The following is a 19,927-nucleotide window of genomic DNA, read 5'->3' as shown; positions in this document are numbered from 1 at the left end:
AATATTGGTTTTGCTTTGTTTCACAGAACTAATCATTGCCTGGGTTGCGTACGTATATGTGGGGCGGAGCTATCAAAATAGGGGCAAGACCCTTTTGGGGTAGGGGCGTATTTGTTTTGGTGATTTCAAATATCAACATTGGCTACCAGAAATCACTTACTCTGCCTTTAAGAGACACAAAAGCTTTATATGGTGAGCATATTTATTTAGGCTTTAATTGATGTATAATCATATATTATATATAATCACACAGATGAACACACAGAGCACAGCAAACATAGTCAATGGCAGCTAAAATGTGCTTGCAAATTTTTGTTGTGTGGACTTTACTGGATGTACAAAAACTATGAGAGAATATTAAAAATATCTTCATTTTTGTTCCAAAGATGAATGAAAGTCTTGGAGGTTTGGAATGACATGAGAGTGAAAGAATGATGATAGAATTTTCATTATTGTGTGAGCTATCCCTTTAAGTTGCGTTTTATCTGTGTTTGAAGATACGAACCAAATCCTCCTTCAAATTGCAATGGCTTGTGGCCAGTATTAGCTGATAGAGATAGTACACAGATCTGCACTTCGAATTTTCACCGGACAAACACAAACAAAATACACTGATGCTTGAAAGTTTGTGAACCCTTATGAATTTCCTGAATTACTATGTGTATCTTACCAACAGTGTTACCAGATTTCAATTAAAAATAATACACAAATCTGTTTATGTTGTCACTTGTGATGCTGGAGAAATATGTGAACCTCCAAGATTTTAAAGACATAACTGGATTCAGGTGTTTCAGTTGTTTCGGCAGTATAAATCTGGTGTGAGTTTAGCAGCTCTGCCCAACAGAAAGAACACAATCATGGATCGGCTCTATCAAAGTCTGGGCCTCATCACGCCTGTTTGTGGAAACTTGCCATGCCTCAGTCAACATTTCTGATAAAAGTTTGTTGTGTTCACAAGGCTGGAAATTGTTAGCGAAGTATCTGTGAAGAGTATGGTGTCCATCAGTAAGATAGTTTACAAATGGAAGAAATTCAGCACCCCCATTTCTCTCTGCCAAGCAGTGACCATCCATGAACCAGGAGATCACAAAGAACTGTAACAAGGATCTACAGGCCTCTCTTGCATCGGCTTCATGTTCATGAGTCTATCAGACAAACACTGAACATGAATGATGTGCACAGTAGGATACTGCATCAAGGAGGAAGCCACTTCTCTCCAAGAAGAACACTGTTGCCTGTCTAAATACCACAAGGATAAGCCAGAAGACTATTGGAATGATTTATTTGTTAATGGATGAGTCCAAAGTAAAACAGTTTGGTTTAAATAAGAAAAATTACATTTGGCAAAACCAACACACTGCATTCAGTAATAGCAACCGCATCCCAACTGTAGAGCATGGGATGGCAGTATTCGGTTTGTATAATTATTTGCTGGACCAGGACAGCTTGCCATCATTGATGAATACTTTGTTATCTGAGAAAATTCCACCACTGAAAGACTAAGGAGGAACGGCCAAAGATTCCTCCAAGCTAATGTGCAGGACTGATTACTGGAAATAGTGTGATTTTATTTTTATGTTATTTTTCCCCCAAACGAGTTAAGCACTTACATTGGCCAACAGGCAATTTCATTGGTCAACTCAATCATACAGTCACCTGTCAAGAAAAGTTCAGAATTCAGAAATATTATGGATGACCAAACAGTACTGCTATCAGGCTGCGCTACCAGCACTATATTGAAGTTAAAGTCAGAGTTTAGGTTAAGGGTTAGTATTTGTTTCATAATTGTGTGTGCAGTCGGCACAGTGATTGACATGACTGATCAACTGATTTGGGAAAAATATATGCTTTCAAATGTTTGGTTGTTGGTAATGCTGCTCTAGAGGGGTGACACCAGATACTGAAGGCAGAGGTTTATATACTTTTTCCAAACAAAGACATTTGGATAAGTTTTTCTAGGTAAATATAAAGCAGAGTTATTTCAAATTTATAAAGCACGTACCGTAGTTTTGGTTCTCAAATTGGATTAGTTATGCTGTAGCCAAGAGTGCTGATATACAATCCAACAGCACAGGGACTTTTCACCGTTTGTATCACTGCGCTTGTCTATGTTTGTTCCAGTGAAGGTGATTTTTCAGTGACTCTTTCTGCATGTTACACCGTTACACCAGTAGAGGGTGACAAGTGAGTGAGTGAGTTATTGAATCATTCATTTAAATGATTCACTCAAAATCACTGACTCATTCAGGAATGAAGCAAATGATTGTTTTAATAGGTTAGTCATTGAATACTTCAGTCAAGAAATTTGTTTAAAAACACTAATTAATTAATGTACAGAACAAGTGACTGTCTTTATGAGTCACTGAATGATTCACTTAACTGATTTGTTCAAAAACACTCATCTGTTCTGGAATTAAATGCCAGAACTGTGTGTTTCTCAGCAGTCTTTGGTTGATCCTACTTTGGCTGCATTTACACTTGGCATTAACATGCGACCTGTATCCGGATGTTGTCCACATACACATTGAAAGGACAAGTGTAAACGCGCTTCTGATCGGAATGTTATCCGATCAGCGTGTCCTGGTCCAGAGGTAGTCGAGGACGCATTGTGATTGGATCTCAGTGTAATGTAAACGCAATCCAGCCATCGGGTCTGCATTCGCAGGTCGACATCACGCAAAAGGCCGCCCCCACTCTCCCGATCTGTCGGAAGAACAGAGTGCTAGTGAGACTCGTACATTTATTTTGATTTGTAAAAAAAATGATATCACACTCGCAATCATGAGGTTTGTTACAATGTTATGTACAATATAACATTATATACAAATATACAATGTTTTATGACACTTTATGTATACTGGTTATATGACTTTTAAGATCTGATCTCAATGTACTGTAGGTCAAATTGTATATATAAGGAAAGGCAAATTCTTAATGAGTTTGTATACACACACACACACACACACACACACAAACACACACAAACACAGTAGTTTGAACCAAAAAGAGTTTGCAAGCAAAAGAAAAACAATAATGGCATACGTATAAGCTGCTAATAAGTCATACTTTTAGATATTCGACTTTAGTTATTTAGGAATTTTCAATGTTGTTAGTGACATTTGCTCTGATAAGACGAGCATCTGTAACCATGGGCTAACTAATGTGCCTCAAGCCATCAGATTCATCTGTGCAGAACAGCAGAGCCGAAGTACAACTCACATAATGAGCAAAACAATGCTCCTCTGCAAGTTACTTGTAGTTTTATGTTTTTACATTGTATTTTTGTGTAACACTTGGGTAACACTTTTGGGTAACAGCTTTATGCCGTGTCCGGTTTTACCAGAGGTAAAGCTTTAGTTTTTAATATTGCTTGTTTATTCGCTGATGTTGACATGAGAGCTGCTGATTTTCATTGGCAACCCCTGCTGACTGATCTGCAGCCTCACCCACAGTTCTGTCTGAGGAAAGAAAAGAAATGTCTGGCTGAAATATCATCAAAAAAGATTTACACTTAAAAATGTACAGTGTTTTATGAGTGTGTATTGACTGAGAGATGAGTGCAGACGGTCTAGTCCTTGTAAGTATTAAAATCTTAAGTAATTAAAACACAAATATATATAGATAATTTAGAATGACAACAGTTTGATGATTTGAGGAGATTACTAAAAGTACTTACAGTACTAACATAAGTGCATTTCTTAGTATGCACTCATGTCTTCAAAGTCCTGCATAATTGCAAACTCTAGTATGCCATGGCCACTTTTCACAACCCAATAGAATAGACATTTAATTTCATATTCATATTGTTTCTACATTATGAGTAGTTTTGTAAACCACAGTTGTATAGTAGCTTCCCAACACTGTCCAGTGGCAGAAGCAGTGAATTTAAACTGCCTCCCTCCACGAAATGCATTTTCTCCAAATTTGAATTGCTTGATCATCAAATTCATGATTTGGATGCATGCTTTTAGCTCTGCAGAGCTTCATGTATGAGGGCATGTGTCACTTTAGATACTCAATACGGAGTCAGTCATTGAAACTGAAGACTATGCGATCTGACCTTATACCTTGAGGAACAGTGAAACTATGTCAACAGTTCACTGGTCAGCAGAAGGTGCATTAGTTAAGAAAACTAGAACAGACATTACTGGCTCAGAGTTTGATGTTTGAAGAGAGAGTGTGTTACAAACAAAATGCAGTTTACATTTTAAGTTACATGATTTGTTAAAAGAATAATTTGGTTGACTAATATGTGTTTTTCATGTAAAATTTCTGCATTTGAGAGACAATTTTTTATTCAAAGCAAAATATATTAAAATTTTTTGACAGTATGTGCAAAACCTGGACATCACAATTCTGATCTTGGCATTGCTATACTATTTGAGCGAGAAGAACATTTTTTATTTTTGGTAGATATACTAGTATATAGTCGTAACCCATCAGAGTACTTGTGTTGCCATAGTGATATGGTGAAATGTGAAGTAAAGGCCAAATCGCTGTCAGATTTCCACTCAATCCTCTTAAGGACTAGCTGTGAAGAACTTCCTTCACATGCTCAACTTTGCATGCTTACACTCATCCACACATATACCTACACGCAAATTAAAATACACACTCACATACTTTCTGCTGTGATTGTATATCGACACAGAATATGAGTGTTGTTAGCTCTGTCCCAAAACCTAGTGAGCTACCTCGCTGCCTACTACCAACACAAGCAGTTGTCTTTTAAGGCAGCATCCCAACTGAAATGGAACCTCAAAAGTGACTGATTTGGAACGATGTTCATAGGCAGCAGCCCTACGTGCCACACAAATAGAGCTTGACTTGCTGAGTTTGCCATTACCATATCTCCGTTTGGAAATGTTGGAACAGTGTTCATGTCAGAAGTGGGCTTATGAGGGCTCAGTTTTTGGACTGAGCATATGATTGGACTGACAAAACCACTAAGGCTGACTACATAAGGAGCTGTTAGCATATTAGCATAGCTGCTGTGAGCTGTTGATGCAGTTCATCTAGAGGCTCATTAGTATCTGACTGTATGCTCACGTTTGCGGCGTCCCCTGAGCTCTGGGACAGGTGTGAGTGTGTGTGTGTTATATATATAGTTAGATGTGTATATGTATATATATATATATATATATAAAAATACAAATGTGCACTTTGGTGAATTACTGTATGTTACATGTTAGCTTGATTCTAGTGCCTTTAGTCTAGCATGTACTTTGTTGTCATTCAGTATGTGATGAAGTTCTGTTACTACATTGAGTAAAACAAAACTTATGAGATTTTGTTTATCATATGCTTTCATTTGATGTATGTCATTTGCCTTTTAGATGCATGTAAAATGTTTCTTGTTGTTTTGCGGTCTTCATGAAGTCTCTTTAGTGAGTGTTGACGGGCAGTGTGAGTCAGTGTGTTTGGTAATAGATTGTGTTGTGTTGTTTGACCTCTAGCCGTCCTCTGCTCTGATCTCTGTAGAACTGGCGCTCAACTGTACTCTCACTGGTTGCCAGGACAACTGTGCTGTCACACGCATCGGCCCCATGTGCTACTGCAAGAGCGGCTATGAGATCAGCCAAGATGGAAAGACCTGTAAAGGTCGGTTACCTTTACACACACTTTCACATGACTGACATGAGTATAGACTACTATGAATGCAACAATATAGACATTACTGCTGATATAGACATTACAGTGGATTATTTTAATTGAATGGGAATAATCAATATGAATACTTAAAAATAAATAAACAATAGCATTCATACTAACTAGAATCTAAAACGTAAAAAGTACTGTTTTGTGTGTGTGTGTGTTTGTGTGGGTTCAGATTTTGATGAGTGTACGGTGTACGGCACCTGCAGTCAGACGTGCACAAACACAGACGGCTCGTACACCTGCTCCTGTGTGGAAGGTTATCTAGTTCAACCAGACAACCGCTCCTGCAAGGCCAAGAACGGTAAGACAAACATAACAGTCCAAGATAAGATCAAATAAAGCTTTTTCCAATTCCGTTTCCCTCACATACATGTATCCGCAACGGCCAACAGTTTCATTCATTATTATTCGCTGAACTGTAACTATATTTGAGATGAAACAGATGTCTTCCTGTTGCTGTAGTGCCTGTGGACCGTCTCCCCGTGTTACTGATCGCAAACTCTCAGAACATCCAGATCACGTCTCTGAGCGGCTCCAGCAGCCCGTCACTCTACATAAGCACAAAACAGACCACAGCCATGGACTTCCTATACGGGCAGGAAAAAGTGTGCTGGATCAATGTGGGCGACTCCCCCGCGGGCACACGACTGAAGTGCGCTAAGATAACAGGACTCAAGAGCTTCACAGATGAGAGAACCATCAACATCTCCCTCAGCTTACACCGTAAGTCACGCTGCTGTGATTTCACATTACAAACCACATTTCTCACTCAAGGTTGTTATAGTTAAAGGGGTCATATGATGCGATTTCAAGTTTTCCTTTCTCTTTGGAGTGTTACAAGCTGTTCGTGAATAGATAATATCCCTAAAGTTGCAAAGAATAAAGTCTCAAACCCAAAGAGATATTCTTTATAAAAGTTAAGACTCGTCCACGCCCTCCTAAAATGCCTCATTTAAACACGCCCCCACATGTACGTCACTGTGTGGGACGATTTGCATAACACCGCCCAAATGTTCACGCAAAGAAGGCGTAACTTTTATTCTTGCTGTAGTATTGTTGCTGCCGCCATGTCGTGGAGACGCTGTGTGTTTCGTTATGAAAGCGAAACTACTTTGTTTGGCCTTCCAAAAGAGGACACAACTAGAAATCAGTGGTTAAGTTGTATTTACAACACTGTTCCAGAACAGTTCAACCCAAATATTCAGATGTGTGCATACATCATATGACCCCTTTAAGGAAATTCATGCAAATTCATGAAGATGCTTAAGCTATGTTTTTAGATGAATATGTGGTGAAACTGTCCTTACTAGCTGTAAGGTCAAATTTTCACCAATCATGTAACCAGCGTATTTTCTAAAACATAGCCATCCCATGCTGCATGTGCCATCCTTACTGTTGCATTCAACCTTAAAGAATAGACAAACCTGAAGGATGGGTAATCGACCTTTGACCATATTTGATGTGCCCTATAAACCACTCAATTCATATGGATTACTTTTATGATGCCTTTATGTTCTTTTTAAGGCTTGAAAGTTTTGTCAAATGGACTGAAATACAGGTTTCATTGAAAATATCTTCATTTAAGTTTCGATGTGCAACAAAAGACTTATGGGTTTAAAATGACATAAAGGTAAATAAATGACTAAATAAATGTAAATAAATAAATAGCCGTTATTTACTGATAATCTTCCTTTCCAGTGTAGCTCTCAAATGTCAATTACGCATGCATATATTCCAGTCAGTGCAATGACATTTACAGTTTTTTTTCTTTTGTTTATTCATTGGTTTTATCCAAAGCAATTTACAAATAAGGAACATCACTAGCATCACATTCATTTAAGAGACATGCAAGAAAATGACTCGGTTAAGTAAGTGACTTTGGTTCCCCAAGAAGGGGAACGAGACGCTGCGTCGATGGGGACCGCCTTCAGCATGAGCCGGTGTTTGAAGCATGTCTGTAAATACGCCAATACAATTGGCTGATGATAGTCACATGACAGAACATGACGTGCTGGCAATGCCATAAAAGTATGAAATATGGCAGCTTCTATGGAACTTCTATACTGCGTCGATGATGATGCTATGGGGATGCTAATACCCACTGCTCCATACTGAACAAATGCCTGCCCACTGTGTTGTATAAGTTCAACAAATGAGACTGGCTGAGTCAAAAAAGTGCCATTCTGTGCACTTTGCACTTAGTGACCAAGAGCTATAGGCCCCAGGGTTGAAGTTATCCAAGTGTACCATACTTGTTATGCAAAGGGGGAGCCGACCTTGTTATCCCCATCCTGTTATCCCACTTCTCTTTGGACTTTGGATCATTCCCATGATCCAAAATTGCCTTTTGAGTTACCAGATGCTATAGTCTATGTACCTACATGGGTAAGATATATTCCAGCAGAGGGAGCGCACCAGCATCTACTGTACAAGCATCACCACTATGTGGATGACAAAAGTAAGGGAAAGCAGGCACAAGCTGCCCATCCTCCCAATTGCTAATTACCCCTACCTTCCCCAACAGCAAGAATGTGGCCCGAGTGAGGCAGTGAGAGGCAACAAAATGAATATTCTGTTGCATTCTCTCTGTAAATAATATCTCTATAACATTCCACCTCAGCCAGGGAAGTAATAATACTGCAGGGATGGGAATAAGAGGGAAAACACGAGTACTAAATTCGGCTACATCCTAAAGCATCATAACTGCTGCGAGAGTAATAACAATAACAGAGAGAGCAATGCTCAGCCTCAATCTGTGAAAGTGAGAAATACAAGGGAGAGAGCCATGCTCAATCTCAACCAAAACATAAAATCATATCGTCAACCAGTATATACTGTATATAATGCTGTGAGCAAAATAGGGAGAGAGCACAGATCAACCTCAACCGAAATATGTAATCATATACCAACCAGCATATAAATCTATGTGCAATGCTATGAAAAATGAGAAATAACAGGAGAGAGCACCGCTCAACCTTCACCAATGCAGTCATGTCCTTAACCAGTATACATGTCTATATGTAATGCTGTGAGTATGAGAAATTAAACGAGATAGCATCACTTAACCTCAACCTGTACATAAAAAAATATACAGTATGTGTACATTGTTAGAATATGAATCTAAAATGGAGAGAGCACCATTCATCCTTGACCAGTACATAAAATCACGCCCTCAACCAGCATATATATTAATCTGCAATGCTGTGAAAATGCCTCCTTAAAAGAGAGAGAGCAATGTTGAACCTTGACCAGTACAATAGATTGCATCCTCAATCAGCATACATCTATAAGTGCAAAGCTGTGAGAATGGCTAAATAAAAAGAGAGTGCAATGCTCAACCTCGACCTGCACATGAATCCACATCCTCAACCAACATATACCTTTATGTGCAATGCTGTGAGAATAAGAAATAACGCGTAAGAAGAAGAGAGTAATGCTCAACCTCAACCACATAATTCATATCCTCAACCAGCGTACACTTAAATATATGTGCATGCTGTGAGAATACAAAACTAAGAAGAGGAGAGCACAACTCCATCTCGACCAGCATTCACTCAAACTCACATAACTAACATCCTCAAACAGCATCTGTAATATTCCCCAACTCCTAATAAATGTAATTGTTTAACAACCTCTTGTGCCCAACACACCTCGAAGTGGGAACAAGGAAGGAGGAGGAGGGAAGGAGGTTTTTGTTGTCTCTTCTCCATGATGATGTCTCAGAGATCCTTCATGGGCTTCCCCCGAGATCGCTGCCTTGAACCCTGGCTTCTCTGAGATAGATCACAAGTAACCACACTCTCTTTCTGACCTTGCCTCCAGCTTGGGCCGACTACATGGTCATGGTGCCCGATTTCAATGCGGGAAATACCCTTCAAATGCTGCTGTCTGAACTCTTGCCTACCTGAAGTTCTTCTCTCGCTCCTTGATGCCCGAGAAGTTCAGCCACAGATGCCGCTCTGTAGCCACCACTCCGAGAGAGCAGCCAGTGGAATGGGCCACCTGCTTCATGGAACAGAAGGCGAGGTCTGTGTTATGGCGGAGCTCTTGGAGGGGTTCGAGAGGTATACCCTTGCCTTGATCAAGGACCTTCAACAGGTCAGCATTGGCACTTGGCACTCCACTAGCTTGGCCGGCCGCCATGTATGCTTTGCCTACCAGCTGAGATGTTACTTGGCATGACTTGGAAGGCAAAACGGGAGTCATTAGTGAGGTCGACGCACCAGGAGAGAGATAGTCAGCGAGCATCTCATCTACCTGGGGAAACCTCACATAAATGTTCACTCATCCCCTTGATGATAGTATAATTAGATGAAGGGGGACTGAACAAATGGGCCGAAAAATGTTTATTACGATATCATTGTTATGATCAGTATTTAACGGCAGGCTCACAGCAGGAGGTTTATGACCCGTGAGGAATCCTCTCTCGACGCCAAACAGTCTAAGCCCAAACCGGCTGTGGCGCAGGTCATAACCTCCACTAACTCCTCGTATTCAGGGATCTAGGAGGAGGTGGGCTTGCTGGCATCATCTGCCTCAACTCCCATCACATCCAGCTCCTCAGTGTCAGATGGATCCAACAAAATGCTCTCAGCCATAGTGGGAAGAGGCTGAAGACTGTGCTTCCAGATCCAGCATGAGAGTGTCTTAGCTGGTGAGCGAAGCTTGAGATAGGGACAGGCCTGTCCCAAGCTGCTCAGCCAACTCAACCTGCGATCTCCCCAAGCACAGCCTCCGCACTGCCTCAGCAGCAGTGGGACCTAGTCTGAGGGGTGCAGATTCCCCCTAAAAAGAGCCAGGCGTGAGCAGAGCAATGCCAGCTCCTTCAAGGGCTGACCGTGCATACTCCACTCAAAGGCAGATGATAAACAGGGCAGGGACGTGGCGGCACACATCTCCTAAATCTTTTCTCACCCTCCATTCTTATTATCTCAACAGACAACTTTCAATTATTAGAAATGGCCTATGGGAGTAGTTTGGAGACCACACACGCTAAACAAATGACTTCCTGAATCTGGGGATTCAATGACATAGGTGCCCTTTTATGGCATTGCCAGCAAGTCATGTGACTACCGTCAGCCAATTGTATTGGGGTGTTTGCACATGTGCTTTAAACACCAGCTCATGCGAAGGCGTTCCCATAGCGTCATCATCCGTAGAAGTTCCACTTCGATGGTGAACCAATATTTCTCGCATCATGAAGTTTGATGAAAAAGAACAAAAGTAAACATTCTGCTACACCTCCTCTGGTGTTTCATGGAAGAAAGTCATAATGGTTTGGAATGACATGAGGGTGAGTAAATATTAAATTTTTGGGTGAACTGTCTTTGTAAATATTTGGTTTCTGTCCTATATTGGCATCCTCATGTAGTTCACAGTATTGTAAAATAGATTTTTAGTGAAAACATTGAGAATTTGTCTGCAGCTAACTGGAAATATTTACAATATTAATCATCAGTCTGAGCATCAGCATGAAGACAGCTCAAAGAGCGTGTGTGTGTGTTCAGTCTTCTTGCAGACAGACTCTTCACATTGTTGAGACTCAGGCTACATAAAAAGACCAGAGATTTGTCTTCCATTCTTCCTGCTAAAGAGAGGGAGAATGAAACAGATTAATATAGAGCAGTGTGTGTGTGTGTGTAGGCCAGACTATTTCTTACATATCCATGATGCCTGCTGTGTGACTGAACTGCAGTCAGTTTTACCATCTATTCTCAGGAACAATGCCATTTGGCCCTTTCTTTCTTTCTTTCTTAATTTTTTTTATACAGTAATTCGAGATGAACACTTACACTCACACTCACATATATTGATATTTATATAATTTTATGTAAGTAGTCTGCTATGCTGTTATAAAGATCTCATTGATTTACAATTACAAATTCATCTTACTTTTTGGTCATATAAATATCAGCATCTGCACCAAACTGCATATTTTTGCTCAGTTTGGGCCTCTGAATGAAATTTAGGTGTTTTTCCTCCTCAAGTATGAGGTCTGTGTTTTCACTTTTTCATGCTATATATGCCTTAAAAGCCTGATGTATCAAATATAGTTCAATAAATGTCTTATTTTCTCTTTAAGAATGAATTGTCTCTTCTGGTAGTGTTTACTTGCATGTGTTGTCTGTGTTTGCACCTGATTCATGATTCAGTCATCCGCAGTGATCAATACTGCTTTCCATGGGCATTAATAATACAATAAATGTCTCGTTGACCTGCATGGTGCATTGCTACTTAAGCACATTTAGCGGCTAGCTGAACTGGACTGCAGGTGGTTAATGAATAAGATACCTGTTTTTGCACAAAAATTCCATGCACAAAAGCGGCATAACTGTTTAGTTAATTTTCCTCTGAGTTTTTATGAAAGAGATGGAAATTTGAATGAATGAAAGAGAGCAGCGTTCTGGGAAAAAGTTTAAAAGACAAGTTTGCATTGTTTTGGGAATGACCAGAAATTGTGATAGAAAATGAGTTACAACATTAGAAACAGAAAGATGATCTATGTTCCATATGCAAAGATATTTCATTCTCAAAGATGTTACCCAATCATAGAAAATGGTGTTTACACTGAAGTCTTAAAGGGCCCCTATTAAGCCCCTTTTTGCAAGATATATAATATAAGTCTCAGGTGTCCCCAGAATGTGCCTTTGAAGTTTCAGCTCAAAATACCCCACAGATCATTTATTATATAATTTTGAAAATGCCTATTTTGATTGGAAGCAGAAACACGCTGTTTTCGTGCCTGTATCTTTAAATGCCCACTTTTCCAGAATAAGGCTGTGCTCTTTCAGCTTGTGCCTCAGATACTCTGCCAAAACGAAACATTTGTTTGGTTGTTTGGCCATTCTGATGATGGCGCCGCAGATGACAGCCATGGTTTGTCGCTCCTTGGTACTTGTAATTTTTTTGTCCTGTCTTAAGCAACTTTTTCCCGATTAGCTTTACTAGAAACAAACTCCTGGACATCAGAAATAGCACACCAAATAACATCTTGCGAATCTCCGCTCCATGGCAAATAAATCAGACGAACTACGACTCCTCACCCGCACAAACAAGGACTTTTTAAACTCTGCTGCGCTTTGCTTCACGGTAACCTGGCTGAACTGAGCCATCCCGGACAGCACGCTTCATCTAACGGGCTTCCAGCTGTTCAGAGCGGATCGCGTCACAGAGTCCATGGAATAAGCAGCCATGGACCAGCTCCTCATACAGGGATGTTCAAATGTTGAGCGTCGCAACGGGACCGAGGTCGGCGGCGCTCTAAGCCGGGGGCTTCCAAGGCGAGGCCCGATCTGAGGGTCGTGCTTCAGTCGAGCAAACCCTCAACAAAGCGGTCCTGACAATCATGGCCCAGGACTGCTGAGGGTGGCCCCTACTGGGGAAGAGCGGGGTGCACCGCATTACACTGTGCCCGTCTCTCCTCAGAGCCCTCAGGAGATCAGTCTGCTAACCCTGTCAGAGTTCCAGGGCGCAGCAGTCTCCAGTGAGAACACATCTCAGTGTCTTCCGCGGAAACTTAGTGGAGCTGAGATGCTCGCCACCCCCTCGGGGGTCTCTAGAGCAGTTAGTTCAATCGTCTTCTGCCGGTCCTCTGCTTCAGGGCACTGAGCTAGCAGCTCCAAGTACATCAGAGACCAGTCTCGATAGACTGGTTCCCTTAGTAGACTATTTAGCAGCGTGGAAAGCCGGTACTTCATTGTTCCAAAGAAGGATGGGGGGCTGCGTCCCATTTTAGATCTGCGTCAGTTGAATCGCTCAGTCATGAAACTGAAGTTCAGAATGCTCACCATCAAGCAAGTTGTGTCTCAGATCAGGTCCGAGGACTGGTTTGTCACGATCGATCTGAAAGACGCATACTTTTATGTATCCATCCTTCCCACTCACAGGAAGTTCCTGAGGTTTTCTTTCAGGGGCAAAGCTTACCAATATCGAGTTCTTCCTTTCGGCCTAGCACTCTCACCCCGCACTTTCACGAAGTGTGTGGATGCTGCTCTAGATCCACTGCGACTCCAGGGCATCCGCATACTAAATTATATCGACGATTGGTTGATTCTGGCTCAATCAGAGCAGACGGTGGGTCGACACCGAGATGTCATTCTCGCCCATATGGAAAAATTGGGGTTAAGACTAAACGCCAAGAAAAATGTGCTTTCTCCATTACAGAGGACCACTTATCTGGCCGTGGTGTGAGATTCGATCACGATGCAGGCACGATTGTCCCCTGCTCAGATCAAGTCGATCCTCACTGCAATCGCGAGAGTCAGAGAAGGCCGGTCACTCACTGTCAAGCAGTGTCAGAAACTATTGGGTTTGATGGCAGCTGTGTCCAACATGATACCTTTTGGCCTGCTGTACATGAGACCCCCCCCCAGTGGTGGCTCAAGACCAAGGGGTTCTCCCTGAGGGGAAACCCGCTTCGGATGATCAAGGTCACGCGGCGATGCCTACGTGCCTTGGACATGTGAAGGAAACCTTGGTTCTTGTCTCAGGGCCCAGTGCTGGGAGCTCCTTGTCGCCGCGTAACGCTAGCGACGGATGCTTCCCTCACCGGTTGGGGTGCGGTCATGAGTGGCCACCCTGCCGCTCTGTGGAGCGGTCGCCATCTCACTTGGCACATCAACTGCCTGGAGATGCTGGCCGTGTTTCAAGCTTTGAAGCACTTCCTCCCGGACCTAAGGGATCGTCATGTGTTGGTCTGCACCGACAACACAGCGGTGGTCTCTTGTATCAACCACCAGGGAGGTCTGCGTTCGCGCCCCTTGTACAAGCTGGCGCACCAGATCCTTGTGTGGTCCCAGGGCAAAATCCTTTCATTGAGAGCAGTACATATTCCTGGGCATCTGAATATGGGAGCAGACATCCTGTCGAGGCAGGGGCGAGGCCCGGGGAATGAAGGCTTCACCCCGAGGTGGTGAAGCAAATATGGAGAATGTTTGGCCAGGCTCAGGTGGACCTGTTTGCGACCCCTCTGGTTCTCTCTGACTCATCCGGCTCCTCTCCCGGGAGTTCTGGAGAGAGTGCGCCGGGATGGGGTCCGTCTGCTGCTAGTAGCCCCATTCTGGCCGGGCCGAGTATGGTTCTCGGACCTGATTTTCCTTCTCGACGGCTCTCCATGGGAGATTCCCGTCAGGAGGGACCTCCTCTCTCATGGCGGAGGGAACGATATTCCACCCCCGCCCGGAGTTGTGGAAGTTATGGGTGTGGCCCCTAGGGGGCACAGCTCGTAGCTTCCGGTTTCTCAACCGAGGTTGTTGAGACCATCCTCCAATCCAGAGCTCCCATCTACGACGAAACTGTACGCCTTGAAGTGGAAACTTTTCACTTCTTGGTGCGGAGATCCAAGCCTATTGAAGAAATTTCTGATTGCTATCTCACAATTAAGACTGCCCTCCTTCTGGCGATTACTTCTCTAAAAAGAGTTGGGGATCTTCAGGCCCTTTCAGTGGCCCTTTCGTATCTTGACTTTGCGCCCGGCATGGCCAAAATATTTCTCTACCCTCGTGCGGGGTATATCCGTAAGGTTCCCTCTGTAACACCACAGCCTATCGTGCTACAGGCCTTCTGTCCTCCTCCCTTCAGGGAGCCTGACCAGCAGAAGCTTAACTGCATGTGTTCAGTGCGAGCACTGGACACATACAAACACAGAGCTGCCCTGTGGAGAAGGGCGGACCAACTGCTTGTATGCTATGGTCCCCCTAAGAGGGGTCTTCCTGCTATGAAGCAGACCCTCAGTCGGTAGATAGTTGATGCCATTACTATTGCCTACAAGTCCTCTGATCTCCCCTTGCCTCTGGGGGTCAAGGCTCACTCGACCCGAGGTATGGCGGCCTCCAAGGCCTTCTTGGCAGGTGCGTCCATGCAAGAAATCTGCAACGCAGCAGGATGGTCCAAGCCCCTCATGTTTGTCAGGTTCTATGGCCTAGATATGTTCTCTCGTCCTAGTTGTGCTCTTCCACAGTAGTCAGGGATTTGCAATTCTGGAGGCGTGGGCATACTTGTTCCCAAAGCGTTCTCCGACGCTGCTCAAGTTCCCGAAGGGAACGAGATGCTGCGTCTCGGGGCCATACTTCCGGCATCCCTGTCAGTGCTTGCTTCATTCCTAGAAGCTGACACCGGTTCCACCTCACATGCTTTTATAGCTTCCTGGTCGCTACGTCACCCGCCTATGACGTCTCGCCCTTCCATTGGACTTATTACACTCTCGGTTGTACTTCCTTCGTCAACTGAAAAAGTTCAACCTGCCACAGGGACAGATGACAGTTTTACTCAGCTGTTATTGAGGCAGTTCTGTGCTCTTCTATAACTGTCTGGTTTGGATCAGCCAGCAAATCAGATTTAAAAAGACTGCAACGGACTGTTAGGACAGCAGAAAAGATCATTGGTGTGCACCTGCCCAGCCTTCAGGACTTGTACAACTCCAGAGTGAAGAAACGGGCAGGTGACATCATCACAGACCCCTCTCACTCCGGCCACAACCTGTTTGCACTTCTCCCTTCAGGCAGACGCTACAGGTCTCTGTGCACTAGAACACCAAGCATAAAAACTGTTTTTTTTCCCCCATGCCATCTCCAGCTTAAACAGCTAACACATGAATCATTACCTGTGTTCTGTAATTCATTTCTGTAATTCATTCTACGGCTGTAAATAATGCCTCTTTCTCAAATATTATGTAAATACATATGAATATCTCTTTATACATATATTTCTATTTATACAACTGTATATTGAGTAAATAATGCACAAATCTGTACATAAATCTACTGTTCCAGATTCATACACATTATTATTATTTCTTATTAAGACTTACTATTTAAATGTTTTTTTTTCTGTTCTCATGTCAGATGTGTATGTATGTATGTATGCATGTATGTATGTATCAGGAGCACCTTAAAAAAACCACAACAAATTCCTCGTGTGTTTGCGCACACCTGGTGCATAAAGCTAATTCTGAAATCATGCATTTTAAAGCCATATCAGTTTGAACTTCTGATATAGTGTTTTCTGAGCGGCTGTCACACGGCATGTGAGCACTAAACTAAGTTCTCTTTCATGTCTTATTGCACTTAAACTGTCAAATACACACAAGGTTTTGTCAAATACACACAGGTTTATGTTAAAAAAACACATACGTTAGAAAACCACAGTCGGATATGTCTGTGGAGGTAAACAGCTGGGAAAGAAATTGCATGTTTCTATTAGATCTGTGTATTAATCGACAGCAGCGTAATATACAGTACCTATATCGTTGTTAATATGAGCCAAACAATAAAATAGAAACAGAAAATCACTCACTGCTCTTGACCGAATAACTTCTGTAGCTTTAATAAGACATTTCTTACTTGAATGCTGCTTTTAAATGCTCTAGCGTGAAGATAAAAATGGCGGATTGTGTGCGGCTCACTCAGGGCAGGGTCTCTGCTAATAGACCAATTTGTAGTAGATGTCACAGTTACATCACTTGCAGCTGCGCGTGCATTGTGGTAGCAGAAAAACACTGGCAACAAGTAGAGGGAAACCATTATCCATGGAATAAGAGAAAAACAATCATAAATTTGATTTAAACAAGGGTCTACATAATATTCACATATGCAGTTCATAGGGGGACATATTTTATTATCCCTACAGTTACAGCATTAAATAGCCAACAATTTAAACCTATAACATTTACATAACATTTACCTATTTTATCTCACAATTCTGACTTTTTTTTCCTCACAAATGCAAGTTTATATCTCCTAGTTCGGAGTTTGTCCATTCTGAGGGGAAAAAAAGACATAAGTGTGGAATTATAAACTCATGATTCTGAGCCGAGGAGAAAGGAGAGAATAGCGAGTTGATTTTTTATTTTAAAGGGGTCATATGATGCGATTTCAAGTTTTCCTTTCTCTTTGGAGTGTTACAAGCTGTTCGTAAATAGATAAGATCCATAAAGTTGCAGACTAAAGTCTCAAACCCAAAGAGATATTCTTTATAAGTCAAGTCAAGTCACCTTTATTTATATAGCGCTTTTAACAATACAGATTGTGTCAAAGCAACTGAACAGCATTAATTAGGAAAATAGTGTGTCAATAATGCAAAAATGACAATAGTAAACACTAATTTTTCAGTTAAAGGCAGTTCATCATTGAATTCAGTGATGTCATCATCCAGCTCAGTTCAGTTTAAATAGTATCTTTGCAATCATTTGCAATCAAGTCAACGATATAAAAAGTTAAGACTCGTCCACACCCTTCTAAAATGCCTCGTTTAAACACACCCCCACATGTCTACGTCATTGTGTGGGAAGATTTGCATAACGCCGCCCAAATGTTCACGCAAAGAAAGAAAGCGTAACTTTATTGTTGCTGCCACCGCTGCCATGTTGTGAAGACGCTGTGCTAATGTACAGTATGTGGAAAATAATGTGTTTTTTTAACCTTAAACTGCATAAACACATTTCATTACACCAAATACACAAAATAATGTTCTTTTTAGCAACATCATATGACCCCTTTAAAGCAGAATTGTGAGATATAATCTTGGAATTGCGAGAGAAAAAAAAAATCTGAATTTTTAAATATAAACTCAAAATTACCTTTTTTTTATTCTTTTATTCCATGGCTTCCAGACTGCTACTTAACCTGCTGACCAGCCCATTCCTGCACTTATTCATCACTATTAGTGACAAGTGAGTGTGGATTCTAAGGCAGCATTTCCTGAATCCTGTTGTTGTCCCAGAATGCATCGCAACTTTCTCAGTGACAATAAATCCGTCCATATAGATGTTTTTTATCCACTAAAAAACACTCTTTTACTCTTCTTTTTTTCTATTTTGGGCCTTCTTTTTCAGTCATCTTCTAAAGTTGGAACACTAGTTTAGACAGGAAATATCTCTGTCAACCTGGAGTGCATATTTTGGGTCTTACAACAACTCTGGCACTCAGTAACCGACCAGATGGAAATATAGGCCAGAAGGGTACTCTACACAAGTATGCAGTCATGCAGAGTGTTTGTGTTCACATATTTTCATAGTGTTTGTTTCAGACTTGTCTGTCATTGAGTAAAATGTTTTAATGAGTAAAAGGTCACAGGGTGGATTGCGGCAGTGTGCCCTCAATAGGAAGAGATCATTGGCTTCCTGTTGCCAGTTATTGAGTTCCAGCCCTCAGTGTTAAAGATATGGCTGCCTGCTGCGTGTTTGAGAGAAAGAAAAACTAAAGGGAGAATTATAACGAAGAGGTGAAAGTAGCAATCTCCAATAATGATTTTGCTCTTTCGAATAATCTTGAAAGTACTTAAAGGTCTCATGGTGAAAACTTTTCTGAAAGAAAGAATGAGTAATCTAATAACTTTAAATAGTGTAATTAAAATTATTTGGTATTTTCATTGCAGACTATAGTGCAATTTTAGTTCCCTTTTGAAAGGGAACTCCACGCTGCGTCCTCTAGAGGGCGCTAGGGGAACGTCTTCAACGTCACCGGTGTCTGAAGCATGAATGAAAAAACGACAATGAACTTGACATTGGCAGGCGGCAGCCTATGACGTAAACAATAAAGCGACTGCGGGTATAAAAGAACACCTGCGGAATACATCATCCTCTTCTTTGTCTTCAAGATTTGTGTATGGAAACACATGCGTCTGCCTCGCGAGAGAGAAGGGTGCGCTCACTGTTTGCATTCGCGGGACTACTAGAGGCAGAGGTCTGTACTCTAGCTTTCTCAGCGTTTGCACGAGCGCGTTCGCCTCCCGAGGGAGTTGAACAAGCTTAATGCGATGCATTCGCGCTGCGAGATGTGATCGCGTTGAGAATGCCTCTATGCCTGATTCTCTTTGAGAATTGAGCGCCTCTCATCCACGTTTCAGGTCTCGTGGCTGCCGAGGCGGTTAGTCAGACCGATCACGGGGATTGTAGGCGGGGCATGGAAGGAATCTGACGAGGAGTGCTTTCTCTTTCAGAATTCCTTTTTGGTTTTATTTTATTTTACAGAATAGGAACTGTGTATAATGAGAGGGAGGCTCCTGACTTGGTGTAATGACAAGTTTATGAGTTGTTAGGCTCTTGTTTGAGCCTCCTCTGAGCCTCCTCATCCTCTCAGCCCAGGTACGTGTATTTAGGTTGAGCATGGTTTCTGCTCCTTTCGCAGAGAGAGTTATTCTGAGCACTCTGCTCCCCAGTATTTTTGTTTGCAGTTATTTCAGGGTTTTGAGGCTCTCTGTGAGCCTCCCTGATCAGCTGTTCCTGAGCCTGGTAGCTCCCCCTCCCTTTGAGGGTCGCTATGCTGAGATCACA

General features: G+C 42.1%; 1 protein-coding gene across 1 annotated transcript in view; it reads left to right on the top strand.

Annotated features, from left to right (window-relative positions):
- Positions 1-19,927, top strand: part of LOC107737733 (low-density lipoprotein receptor-related protein 1-like) — an 88,926-nt gene that overhangs the window by 11,160 nt on the left and 57,839 nt on the right. The window contains exons 3-5 of the mRNA XM_016549319.1: positions 5,482-5,601; positions 5,831-5,959; positions 6,121-6,381. Of these exons, the coding sequence (XP_016404805.1) occupies positions 5,482-5,601; positions 5,831-5,959; positions 6,121-6,381 (510 nt within the window). The remainder of the gene's footprint in view (positions 1-5,481; positions 5,602-5,830; positions 5,960-6,120; positions 6,382-19,927) is intronic.

The sequence above is a fragment of the Sinocyclocheilus rhinocerous genome, unplaced genomic scaffold, assembly GCF_001515625.1.
Source record: "Sinocyclocheilus rhinocerous isolate Xijiao unplaced genomic scaffold, SAMN03320098_v1.1 scaffold4057, whole genome shotgun sequence".
NCBI classification, from domain to species: Eukaryota; Metazoa; Chordata; class Actinopteri; order Cypriniformes; family Cyprinidae; genus Sinocyclocheilus; species Sinocyclocheilus rhinocerous.
The sequence above is the reverse complement of the archived record's forward strand: the minus strand, read 5'-3'. Positions and strand labels throughout refer to the sequence as shown.